Here is a 13,417-nt window from a genome sequence, read left to right as displayed (position 1 = left end):
GAATTCTAATTTAATTTAAATATGAGAAATAAAAAAAATAGTATATATTTAAAAAATATTATTTTGAAATTATTTAATTCCCCAAAATTTTTATTCACTTTAATTTCTTCTTATAAGTTGGTATTATTAATATAATTTATATTACAACGTACTAGAGTATATTATATTGTATATGGAATTTTTTGTATAAAATTGAAGTTGATGATTTTTAGAAATATTAATAATTAATACATATAAAAAGTGTATTCATTTTAAGTGTAATCTTATATAATAATATATATAATAATAATAATAATATAATAGTTTTGAGTATATATATAAACTATTTGATTAATCATATACAAAATAAAATAATTAAAATTATTTGCATCTTTTTTATAAAAATTCATTTTGTAATCATGAGTTTTTGCATACATGAATCAGATGTTATAATATGTAATAATGAACAAATTATAATATATAATATTAAAAACGATATGGAAACAAAAATTTCTTTACCTAAATTGATAAATGATAAAAAAATTGATGCACATAATAATATAAATATTGAAGCTTTTCACATGATCACTAATATAATGTTTTCAAATGATGGCAAATATTTTTTTGTTTGTACAAATCGTAAACAATTGTGTTTATATGAAAGAAAAAGTCAGAATCTTTTATTAAATAAAATACTTCCCAGAGCTGCTAGCAAAGTGCAATTTACTCCAAATAATAATATAGTTGTTGCAGATAAAACAGGAGATGTTTATCTTTTTTCTAATAAACAGTCTGATAATGAAGTTTTACTCTTAGGACATTTATCAATGTTACTTGATATATTAATTACACAAGATGAAAAATATATTATTACAACAGATAGAGATGAAAAAATAAGAGTATCCATGTTTCCAAATTCATATAATATTGTATCCTATTGTTTAGGACATACAAAATTTGTAACAAACATTTTAGAATTACCTCATGATAAAAGTATTTTAGTGTCTTGTGGAGGAGATGGAATGTTTATATTATGGGATTACAAGATTGGAAAAGAATTATTATGTGTTAATTTTCATAATAAAATATCTAAAAGAGATATTGAAAAGTTTAATGAACAACTTCATAATTGCAATTTAGAAGAATCTGTTGAAGTTTTACCTGTTAAGCATTTAAAACTTTCAGCATTTGATACAACTTCATCTTTAGCTATAATGAGTTTTTATAATAATTCATTATTACTAGTATATCTAATTAATAATACATCAAAGTCAAATATTGAAGTATTACATATACAATCAATAATTACAGATAATGAACCAATAGAATTTTATTTTTATGAAAATAATTTATGGATATTAGATGAACTTGGATTTAAAATATATAAATTTAAAGACAACAGTTTTATACTCTGTGATGGAACAAATTACAAATTAAATCAATTAAATAATTATTGGAAAGTATTAAAAAAGGATAGTATTCAACAAAATTTATTTTCAATTTTATATAAAAGAAAATACGATAATATCCAAGAATATTTACAAAGAAAAAAAAAACGTGTTGCAAATAGATAATCAAGATATAATCAATAACATAAGATAATAAAAATTGTAATTTTTATATCGAAAATAAAATATGATTGTTGAAAACAATATTATTTTAAATATATATTTAATAGGAATTTTATATTTTCTTTATAAAATACAAATAGTATTACAATAAAATAAGTCGGTTTATTAATTCTCATATTATTGTTTAATAAATGAATTAAATTTTAAATATATGTTTATATATAATTGATATATATTAATTTTAAACGGGTTTATAATCTAATTTAGATTCAAGTTTCTTATTATCCGAAACTTTCCTTACTGCCTTCATAAAATCTTCCTGTATTACATACTCTCTTTCTAATCTTATTGCAAATAATCCTGCTTCAGTGCAAACATTTCTTAAATCAGCACCATTAAATCCATCCGAAAGTTTAACTACTGCTTCATAATCTGAATTAAATTATTAGATTATAAAATTATCATATAACTGTATTTAAAATGAAAAAATTAGACAAAAATAAAAAATTTTACCAATTTCTCCATGCTTAGATATAGGACCAGCATGAATTTTTAAAATTTCTAGACGTGCTTGTTCATTAGGCAATGGGATTTCAATTTTTCTATCTAATCTACCTGGCCTTAATAAAGCTGGATCCAAAGTATCTGGTCTATTTGTAGCCATTATCATTTTAACTTGGCCTAAAGAATCAAAACCATCCATTTGATTTAACAATTCCATTAAAGTTCTTTGAATTTCTCGATCAGCACTTGTACCTTCTGAAAATCTACGCCCACCTGTAAAAAAGTATAAAAAAAATATAATTAAAAAGTATATTTTTATATTTTCTGTTCTTTTTTTATATTTTATAAATTTTTTATAAATATACCAATTGCATCAATTTCATCCATAAATATGATACATGGTTGATGATCTCGTGCATAATTAAACATTTCTCTAATCAATCTTGCTGATTCACCAATATATTTATCAACAATAGCACTTGATACAACTTTTAAAAAATTTGCATCTAATTGACTAGCAACTGCTCTTGCTAATAATGTTTTTCCAGTTCCTGGTGGTCCATATAAGAGACATCCTTTGGGAGGAGTTATACCAACTCTTTGAAACAATTCAGGATTTAATAATGGTAATTCTATAACTTCTCTTAGCTCTCGTATTTGTTCACTTAGACCACCAATTGCACTATATGTAACATCACCAGGATCTTCATGTGACATGTTATAAACCAATGGATCAACCTAAATATTTAAGATTTTTTATTATATTATATTTAATATTAATTTATAGTAAAATATAAATTTTACCTCACGAGGCAAATAACGCATTATAGTAAGAGTAGTCATATCAAGAGCTACTCTTGTCCCAGATTTCAACTTATTTTTGTCAAGTTGACGTCGACATCCAACAACATAACGTGGACCATTTGTTGCTTTTACTATAACTAAAAATAAAATAAAGAATTATATATATATATATATATAATAACATGCATATGTGTATTATATTATATATAAGCACATAATTTTAATTAAAAAGACTTACATTTTTCTTCAGTAAGTTGCTTTAATACTTCTCCAACAATCTAGAGAGCAAATATTATATGTTTTTGTTAGATATATTTTATAAAAAAAGTAGAAAAAATTTATAACATACCTGTCCAACACTTTGTAAAGCTTTCAAATCACTCTCAGATTTATCATATTGTTTCGTTAAGTCTTTAAGATGTTCTCTCACTAGAAAGTTATAAAAATATCATAAAAATTTATCAAAATTTTTTTATTAAAAGGATCTTTATAATAACAATTATTAATATGTATAATATTGAGGTTAAGTATTTTAATTTTTTTCCATAACAATCTATTAAAGAAATACAAAATATTTTATAAACATAACTTACTTTCCTTTAAACGTGATTCTACTTCTTTATGTTCTATAAGCTTTTTTCTATAATCTTGAAGGGCTTTTTCCCTAACCGAATCCACGGTGGTTGCCATCTTTACTTATTTTGCTGTCTAACTGTCTCAAGCAATGTTCTTATAAACATTGTATAGATAGTGATTTCAGAAAAATATTGAATCATTACAATATATATATATATATTTTAAATTATTTTGATGTATTATTCATAATTTAAATAAAACAAATAATTTATTTAGAATATCTTTAATAACATTAACTAAAGGTAGATTTAAATTATTCATTATTCACTATTTTAAAAATATAGTGAAAATATAGTGAAATATTATGAATCCATCTTTATATTGTAAATGTTACACATTATATATATGAAGTAACCTCTTTTTTAAATGTAATTATAATTTTAATATTTTTTTAAATATATTATTAAAAAATATATTAAATATATTATTATTAAAATTTAATTAATTAAAATTTTTACATTAAATTCATATTTTTAGATAAAATCAAAAAAAAAATTTGAATTTATATATTTAAAATGTGGACTTTATTAAATAAATTTTATACATTTAGACATATACACGCAAATATATCTTATATAAAAATATTAAGGAAAAATTATATAAAAGATCATCCTTATAAAAATATTCATCCTTGGAAATCATTATCAGAATTTTCAAATGATCTTATAAATAATTTAATTTATAATAAAGGTAATAACATTGAAGTATATGTTTTTATATTGATAGTTTATATTACTTGCAATAATATATTACTATACAATAATAATTATAGTTATATGCAATAATAGTTTATAATAAAAATAATATATAATAATACATAATGTTTGCATATTTCAATTTTTAGTTTTAATTTTATAGATGGATTAGTAATATTAAATAAACCATATGGAATAAGACGTAAGAAATTTAATTCATTTAAAAGCTTAGAAAATAAAATACCTAATAGTGTTGATTATACATTAGATGATGCTTTACCTTATATTGCTAAAGAATTAAATTATTCAAATTTAAATATAATTAAAAGTCCTGAAATGTAAGTATAAAATAACAATTGTTAATATTTATAATTTTTATTTAATTTATTTTTATATAATTTATTAAATTTTTTAATTAGGTACATGAGTGGTATTACACTTTTAGCAGCAAATCCAAATATTCAACATAAAATAGAATTTGCATTTATTCATTATCGCAAATATTTCATAAATACTTATTGGATAGTTACAGTTGGTACACCAAAAGAATCAAGTAATAAATCCTGCGTAGGAATAAAATCAATTTCAAATCCTCAGTTTAAAAATAAAAGGGTAAATTTATTAAATTTATTAAATTTTTTAAATTTTTTAAAAATAAATTATATATATTTAACAAAATTTTCAGCAAATTCTTATCACATCATGGTCTAAAAATGAAGAAAAATTAAAAAAGATAAAAATATTAAGAACACAATACAAAATATTATCCAATTCTATACTTAATTTATGTTCTTTAATTGAACTAAAATCATCTTTCCATAATAAACATGCAATTAGACTATTTGCATCAACATTTTTATATTGTCCAATTTTAGGAGATAATCTTTATGCATCTCAGATTCAGAAAGTTGGAAATACTTATGTAAGAGTCGATCCATTTCTTACTTATTCTACACGAAAATTGGATGATAAGATTCTTAAATTATTAGGTATTACACCTAATAATCAGAATATTATTCCTACTCATATTCATCTAAGATCAATAGTTTTACCAAAGTTTTTTGGAAAAACATTAAAAATTGAAGCTCCTTTAATGCCATATTTTGATTGGACATATAAACAACTTGAATTTAAACATACAATACAAAAACAGGATATAAATCACACTTTATAAATATAATGATTTAAATATAATTTTTTCATTAAATAAAATAATATTTACTGATTTTTGATTTTTTATTTTAATATAAGTATACATATACATCTACGTATATATATAATATTTAATGACTAAGTACATATTTGCCTTTCAATATTCTTCTCATGAGAATTTTCCGTCCATTGGGAGTTAACATTCTTGTAATCCATCCGTGACGTTTAATACGGCGACGTTCATTAGGATGTGGAAAATGATATCTCATTATAGTTCTGTTTATAGTTAAATTCCATGGATTTATTATTGTGGGTGAAATTGATGAAAAAGTTTGATTAAATAATGCAAGTCGTCTGTAAAATAATATAACCTATTTTAAAAATATATAACCTATTTTAAATATATATTATTATTTTGGTTAGATTTATAAAATTATATCATACGGAAATGTTTTATATGTATTAGAGATTAATGTGCCTATCATGTTATAAAAGTTTTAAAATAATATTATCTTTATTTTAAAATAATGTTTTAATAATATCACTTTTTCGATTTATGAAATATTAAAAATTTTAACATGTAGGATTTAAAGTAAAAGAAAAGACGCATTGTTGCCATCTTAAACTTTTGAAAATTATCTATAGAGAAGAAGTTAAAAAATTCTATAACATTCCATAAATCTTTATTTAGAAAATTCATAAATTTATTTTTTATGAATATGAATATAATATATTTATTACATATTACATATTACATTACATTACATATACATATTATATATACATATTATATATATTTATATATATATTTATATATTATATATATTATATATATTATATTATATATTATATTATATATATTTATATATATAATATATATTTTTATGAATATAAAAAAAATACTAAATTATTTATTTATTAATTTTTCACTTATTAATTATCATATATATTATTATATTTATATAAATTAATATATTTATACATTATATAATTATAAATTATATAAATTATGATTAAATTTTACTTTGGAGCAAAAATTTTTTATATTTTTTAATATTTTTGAATAATTTTGAAATTTGATTTTGAATAGAATCCAAAAATAATTAATTTTAAGTTTAGTAATATACTGATTTAAAAGTTATATTAAATTATTATAATTATTAAAATATTAAAACTTAATATCTTAATATTTTATTTGATAAGTTACTAAGACACCATACAAGTAAACAACTTATGACTTATTCATAATCTGTCCTAAATGAAATTGTTCACATGCGATGATTAAAACACAATAAATCAATTACACAGATTTATTGTATACGTCTATTTTTCTTCTCATAATGAATCCGAAATATAATGATATAATTATAATACAAATTCAACAAATTCAACATTATTTATTCAAATTTGTTATAATCGTAATATAATTGTAATAATTATTTGTTCAAATTTTTATTGAAATAAAAATAACTTATTAAAATAATGATCATCGTGGTATTGCTAACCACCATTTGATTCAGTAATTAAACATTTTAATTTTATTATTCGTTTTGAATAAGATAAGTATAGTTTGATATACATTTTGGTAGTAAATTGTATCATTTTAAATTTTTTTTGATCTTAATATTAATATTTATAATCTTAAATATTTTAAGATTATCGTTAGATAATATTGGACAATAATAGATAACATGGAATTATTATATTCTTTCTATTTTTTATTGTGATGTATTTATTTAATGATGTGAATGATTTTTTAATATTCTATATTTGATATTTGAACAAATTGTGAACAATATAAAAGATTCACTTATTATAATATATTATATTTATTGTAATTTATTATATAAATTTATTGTATTCTATTTATATAATTTTTATATAAATTCTTTTATTTATTTTTCAATTCATTTTAATTCAATTTGTTTTAAATTTTTTCATTATATTTCTTTAATTTAAATATATTTTATATATATTTTTGTTTTGTCATATTTTTTTCAAATTTGATCAATTTTTATTTTAAATATCTATTAATCTTAAGTTTTTAGATAATTTTTATATTAAATTAATTATAATAATCTACTTTTATTATATTCTTAATCAGATTATTTTTGTAAGATTCGATATATCTTATTAGTATATATTAATAGTATAATCATTTATGAAAAATAATATGAATAAATAATTAGCTGCAAGCATGATTATATTTTTCATAAATAAATGTTTTATTAAGATGATGAATATTTATATTTTTTATACTTATACTTTTTTTTATTATTTGCTTTCCTTGTTAATTTAGATTACTCTAGAAATAGTTCTGATTCTTTCATTTTTAATCAAAATATCAGTTTTGCCATTTTTTAAATAATAATGGATTAGATAAACAATATATTTTTTGGCATATATTGTTCCGTTTTTGCATTATAATTTATGTTTCAGAAAATATAATTTGAAGAATTGTATATGAAACTGACAAGAATGCAGAATTGTATTCGTTTTTAACTTTGCTTACAGATTTTTTTAATTTAACAATCGCGATCATGAAATAGATACTGAAATGAATATTTAACAAAAGATTTTGTGTAACATACGGATGTCGATCATTGTGATTATTGATCGTTCATGAGCATTTCTTTTGATCGTTTTATTGACAATTTAGTTTTTTTTCATTTGCGATATCGAATCTTATTAATATAACATTAATAAATTATTGATATGATATTTTTAATTTAATTTTGGATTGTAAAAATATTATTTTTTCATTAATTTTTTAGAATTTACATCGAAATACTTAAAATAGTTTTTTACATATTTACAATTTATTTTAAATTTATTTAAAAAATCAATATTGTTATATTGTTGCAATGTGCTTGTTTCAACAATTAATAGTTGGCTTAATAAATAATCACATTTTTTTCAATTAGTATTTTATTTACATGTTCAAATTTTTTGTATTGACCTATATATATTCTTATTTCTGAATTATATAATATGGTTAGAAGAATAAATAGAGAATATAAAAAATAATCAATACATTATATAGAATATTAATATAAATTGAATAGCTTTAACTTCAATATCAATTTAAATTAGTTAAAATTTAATAAATAACTCTTCACAGACATTTTTATATTTTTGTTTTGACTAAAATCGATTCTCATATTAAAAATATCTCATGAATATATTAATATCTTGTACATTTCTATTGATAAATAACATAGAGAAAAAAGTTTTAAAAAATGTTTATGAATACAACTTATTCTAAGTTTTCAAATACATTTCATTTTAATATTTTTTGTATTATTAAAGAATGTATTCGTGCAATATGTTTTTAGATATATAACTAAAAAAATGATATAGATTGCTAAATTTTGTATCTTTCTTATAGATACATAATCGAATTTATTAAATATATTTCATTAAATTCCCGTCAGATGGCTATTCGTATTCCCTGTTGCATACGTCAATGACCATACGCGTGGCGTGAAAAAGCTTAAGAAGTTTGAGATGACCTATATTTATACTTAATTGCTAATTATTTTTTTTTAAGATTGCATTATGGAATGTGATTAATTTCTAACAGTGTTATAAATATCAATAAAATAAATTGAGAATACAAGATTGTTGATTGTTTTGTATAAGAATCATGCATTTACAACATGATATAGCCTGTTGCATTTCAATTTTATTTATTTTAAATTTTGCCAAAGCAGATTCTCAGGATTATCTTCAGGTAAAATAATATTGAATTATTAAAAAATCAATCAATATATAAATTGTAAATTAAGAAATATAATATTATCAAATAACAAAATTATTTATTATAAAAATATATAAATATATATATATATATCAATTTAACTTTTAAAATTCATTATTTTTAATTTTTAATTACATGAATATTTTTCATAATTTTAATCTATTTAAAATGAAGATAAAATATATATTGATTGAATAAATATATATATATTTATATATTTTATAATTAATATGATTTATTCATTCATGTTATAGGAAAAAACAATACATTTGCTTGATAAAAAATTTAATTCTAATGAGTATTCTGATAATGATGAAAGAGATAGAGAATTTTTAGCTAGTGAAGATAGTGAAGTATCTGTTTCAAATACATTTGATAAAAGTTAATAATATTTTTAATAAACTTAAAATATATTAAATAATATATTTGATTATATTTATTGATTCTTTTAATATATACAGATATTATATGGAAATCTCAATGGGCTAACAATATCAAATTTGGCCAAATATCTGGAGTATCCATAGATCCAAATGGAAACATTGGAATATTTCATAGAGGATCACGAGTATGGAATAGGAATACATTTGATAATACAAATAGATTTGATAGAAATGAAAGACCAATTCAAGAAAACACTATAGTTTTATTAGATAAACTTGGAAGAAAATTATTAGAATGGGGTGCAAATATGTTTTATTTACCACATGGTTTAACAATAGATATGTATGGAAATTATTGGATTACTGATGTAGCCTTACACCAAGTATTTAAATTTGATGCAAAAGATATAGCAAAGATGAAAGATATAACTAAATTGAAAAAGAGACAATACATTCAAGAAAAAATGTTTCTTAATAATCATAATTTTGATCCTTTGCTTGAGAATAATGTACTCAAACCTTCAATGATTTTAGGAGAAGCTTTTGAACCTGGTCATGATGAAAAACGATTTTGTAAACCAACAGCTGTTGCTGTAGAAAGCAATGGTGATTTTTTTGTTAGTGATGGTTATTGTAATTCTAGAATTATTAAATTCAATGCTAAAGGAGAAATAATTTTGCAATGGGGTCGACATGTGAATGGTATTTATTTTTGAAATATATATATGTATATAAAGAATATTTTTATGAAGAGTAAGAATTTAAATTTAATTATAATTAATATATTTTATACTTATTATAGGAAATATATATGATCTAACTCATCTTTCATCGAATGTATTCAATATACCTCATGCTTTAGCACTTGCTAGTGAATTGAATTTACTTTTTCTTGCTGATAGAGAAAACGGTAGAGTTTTATCTTTTTTTGCAACTAATGGAACTTTTCATAAGGAATATAAGCATCCGATTATTGGTACAAAAATATATAGTGTAGCATATGCCAGAGAAAGACTTTATTTGGTTAATGGTCCTGATCCGAATTACAAAATACATATTCGAGGATTTATTCTTGATGTAAATTCAGGAAATATAACATCTCAATTTGGTCCAAAACAAGATATGAACAGACCACATGATATAGCTGTATCTGAGAATGGTTCAGAAATATATGTAGTAGAATTGAATTTATGTACTGCTTATCAATTTTTCCAGGGTAAGACTTAAAAATCCTGAAAATTAATAAAAAATAGGAATAACGTTTGTTTATTTTTTATTTCTTTAAGAAATTTGATTATATATATATCAAATTTATTATATTATATCATAATATATATGTAACGTTCGTTTCATAGATATAAATACGTCAGTGCAAATTGGAAATTTCATTGTACATGCAAATCCTCATCATGAACCAGCACCTTTAACGGACAAAGATATTAATAATCTTTCTGGAGGTACTACAACAGCAACATTAGTCTTATCCCTTGTTACAGCAGCAGTCATTTTTATTGCTCTCTGTATAGCAATTGCTGCAGTTGTAGCAAGATGTCAAAAAAGAGGTAGATTGTTTCAGTATGATGAATCTGCGGTTGAATTCTCAAAACTAGTCGAATAAAAATAATCATTTGACTGATTTTGGGTTAAATAATAGCTATGCACGCATGTTAATTAATTTTGCCGAAATCAAGTGTTCAGTAGTGATTCTATCGAAAGTACTTAATTTCATTAATCTATTATATAATAATAATAATAATAAAATATCACTTTCTTAATGACTTAGGAAAAAAAAATAATTTTTAAATTTAATATCTTTAATCTTAAAATAATATCTTTATTCTTTTATTCTTATTTATTTTTTTTTTTAATTTTTCACTGTATATAAAATTGAAAAGCTTTTGTATTGATTATTTATGTTTTATTATTTTATTAAAAAAATTATATTTATAAAAAAAAATAATTCTCAAATCTAAATATTCGAAAAAATAAATGTTTTTTTTTATTGATCCAAGACATTAGAATTATATATAAATTTATATATTAATTTATATAATCATATAATTTAAAAGTTAAATGATAGTGACAATATTTTAATTTTTATTTTTGTTATAATTATATTTATATGATTTTGACATAGAAATCGTTATTATATTGTATTATTAATATTTATTCTATTCTGCAAAATTTTTTATATTTTTATTTTTTATTTAAAGGAAGTGATTTTTTACAAATTATAATTAAAAATTTAAATTTCATTTATTTGACATTCCATCAATTTTACTTGACTTCCATTTACACAATATAATAATATTTAGCAATTTATATATATATTGTGTAAATTTCTTTTAAATTTTCTGTGATCGCACAAATGTATAAATAATTTTTATTTATATAGTCATTGAATTTTTTATTGTATTTAAAACTAAAATGAAAATTAGAATTTAAGGTTCCTTTATGAATTTTTCGCGTATTCAGTTTTGAAAAATTTCATTTTTTATTTTCTACCTCTTATATGTGATCATTTATTTATTTTAAAGGTCCATATGTTGTAAATGAAATATATACATATTTTCATTTCAAGAATGTTTTTTGTTATTCCCCTGTGCATTATCCTATTTAACTTCAGTACTTTCATGGATTGTGTAAGTATTAATAATAGTATATAGTGCATGATGCTTAAAAATATGTAATGCCTAAATTTGATGCTATCTCATGTTATTTATATATTATATTTTTGATTAAAATTATAGATAATATATTATAATATAATTATAATAGTAATAAATAATATAATTATATTTGATTTGAAAATAATGATAAAAAAGATTATGACATCATTACTTGCTATATCAAATATCGATAAATGAAATAATCAATTATTTTTTTAGAAATTTTCTAATACCGTTTATTTTTATAAACAGGATGTTTATTAATAATGCACAAGCGAATGCATTGGGAATCGGACAAGCGAGAAAACTTTAGACTCTCAAATCTTTTGGAAAACAGAAGATGCAAAAATTTCAAGATAATGGAGAAACGACCAAATCCGCGGGACTTTAGTAAATTGAACACGGAACCAGAAACCTCAGAAGATGAATATCCGGAGAATAGTTTTACAAAAGTTATTTCATAGAATTAAACACATACTTTGAATGAATCAAGCACAGTTTAAAATATGTATTTTTCTTAAAAACATGTTATCTTTTCTTCTATTTTATAATATAGATTTGAATCTGTGTCTTCATGAGAGTTATCTTATAACATATAGAAATTGCAAGATGTTCAAAATGATGCTTCATAATATTATCTTCATTATCATTTATTAAGTTAAGTATATTTAATTATTTGATTATTTATATTCTTAAAAAAAATATCGGAAGTATCATTAAGATTTTATCGTTGACGGATATTGATTTTTATTAACGAATTTGATAAATCGAAAGTATATATATATATATATATATATATAATTGTACAATTATTCGAATGCTATATTATATATTCCAATATAATTAATTCCATTTTATATAAACTTCTCCTCTTATATGTTTTAGATAATCGTTATGCTCGAGAAAGTATTAAAATAATTCTTTTGTATTTGAGGAACAAGATGCATTGAAAAATATATATATATATCATGCAATTATTATTTCCATAAAACTGCCGGTATTTATAGATTTTATGTTTTTGAAAACAAATTTAGTTTAAATATTTATAATATTTTTAAATTAATTTATAAGTAGTAAAAAAAATTGAAAATATAAGAATTCAAATTTTTTTTATAAAGGTAATTAGGGTATAAAACATAATCATATGATATTATTAAGATTAAAGATTCTTTTATTTCGAACACATTTGATATTATATTAGATTATTCTTTTATAATATTAAAAAAAATAAATTGAAGAATATTTATCTCAACACTATAATATA

At 20.2% G+C, this 13,417-nt stretch overlaps 5 protein-coding genes across 10 annotated transcripts; 3 read left to right on the top strand and 2 right to left on the bottom strand.

Moving 5' to 3' along the window:
* The first annotated feature begins 144 nt into the window (after positions 1-144).
* Positions 145-1,631, top strand: LOC133667413 (tRNA (guanine-N(7)-)-methyltransferase non-catalytic subunit WDR4). Its single transcript, XM_062085899.1, has one exon. It carries the CDS (start codon positions 399-401, stop codon positions 1,551-1,553), a length of 1,155 nt encoding a protein of 384 aa, XP_061941883.1. The 5' UTR covers positions 145-398; the 3' UTR covers positions 1,554-1,631.
* A 2-nt stretch (positions 1,632-1,633) lies between these two features.
* LOC107995468 (26S proteasome regulatory subunit 10B) lies at positions 1,634-3,621 on the bottom strand. The gene is made up of 7 exons (XM_062085890.1): positions 3,452-3,621; positions 3,208-3,287; positions 3,097-3,136; positions 2,859-2,995; positions 2,420-2,792; positions 2,064-2,327; positions 1,634-1,982 (listed from the first exon to the last, which is right to left on the bottom strand). The coding sequence occupies exons 1-7, from the start codon at positions 3,546-3,548 to the stop codon at positions 1,792-1,794; spliced, it is 1,182 nt and encodes a 393-aa protein (XP_061941874.1). The 5' UTR covers positions 3,549-3,621; the 3' UTR covers positions 1,634-1,791.
* A 14-nt stretch (positions 3,622-3,635) lies between these two features.
* Positions 3,636-5,415, top strand: LOC108002020 (pseudouridylate synthase RPUSD4, mitochondrial). Of its 2 annotated transcripts, XM_062085911.1 has the most exons (5): positions 3,636-3,862; positions 3,972-4,184; positions 4,353-4,527; positions 4,609-4,801; positions 4,875-5,415. In XM_062085911.1, exons 2-5 carry the CDS (start codon positions 4,010-4,012, stop codon positions 5,361-5,363), a joined length of 1,032 nt encoding a protein of 343 aa, XP_061941895.1. In that variant the 5' UTR covers positions 3,636-3,862; positions 3,972-4,009; the 3' UTR covers positions 5,364-5,415. The 2 variants fall into 2 exon arrangements, with proteins under 2 accessions (XP_061941895.1, XP_016918868.2); XM_017063379.3 differs by having other exon boundaries at positions 3,823-4,184.
* On the bottom strand, positions 5,407-5,961 carry LOC108002021 (large ribosomal subunit protein bL34m). The gene is made up of 2 exons (XM_017063380.3): positions 5,786-5,961; positions 5,407-5,695 (listed from the first exon to the last, which is right to left on the bottom strand). Exons 1-2 carry the CDS (start codon positions 5,824-5,826, stop codon positions 5,473-5,475), a joined length of 264 nt encoding a protein of 87 aa, XP_016918869.1. The 5' UTR covers positions 5,827-5,961; the 3' UTR covers positions 5,407-5,472.
* Positions 5,962-8,148: 2,187 nt separating this feature from the next.
* LOC108002175 (peptidyl-alpha-hydroxyglycine alpha-amidating lyase 1) lies at positions 8,149-12,726 on the top strand. 5 transcript variants are annotated; one of them, XM_017063698.3, is made up of 7 exons: positions 8,149-9,074; positions 9,356-9,482; positions 9,563-10,186; positions 10,287-10,700; positions 10,840-10,941; positions 12,066-12,126; positions 12,406-12,726. In XM_017063698.3, the coding sequence occupies exons 1-7, from the start codon at positions 8,988-8,990 to the stop codon at positions 12,464-12,466; spliced, it is 1,476 nt and encodes a 491-aa protein (XP_016919187.1). In that variant the 5' UTR covers positions 8,149-8,987; the 3' UTR covers positions 12,467-12,726. The 5 variants fall into 5 exon arrangements, with proteins under 5 accessions (XP_016919187.1, XP_016919184.1, XP_016919183.1 ...); XM_017063695.3 differs by lacking the exon at positions 12,066-12,126; XM_017063694.3 differs by lacking the exon at positions 12,066-12,126 and having other exon boundaries at positions 10,840-11,046.
* The last annotated feature ends 691 nt before the right edge of the window (positions 12,727-13,417 follow it).

The sequence above is a fragment of the Apis cerana genome, linkage group LG1, assembly GCF_029169275.1.
Source record: "Apis cerana isolate GH-2021 linkage group LG1, AcerK_1.0, whole genome shotgun sequence".
NCBI lineage: Eukaryota > Metazoa > Arthropoda > Insecta > Hymenoptera > Apidae > Apis > Apis cerana.
The sequence above is the reverse complement of the archived record's forward strand: the minus strand, read 5'-3'. Positions and strand labels throughout refer to the sequence as shown.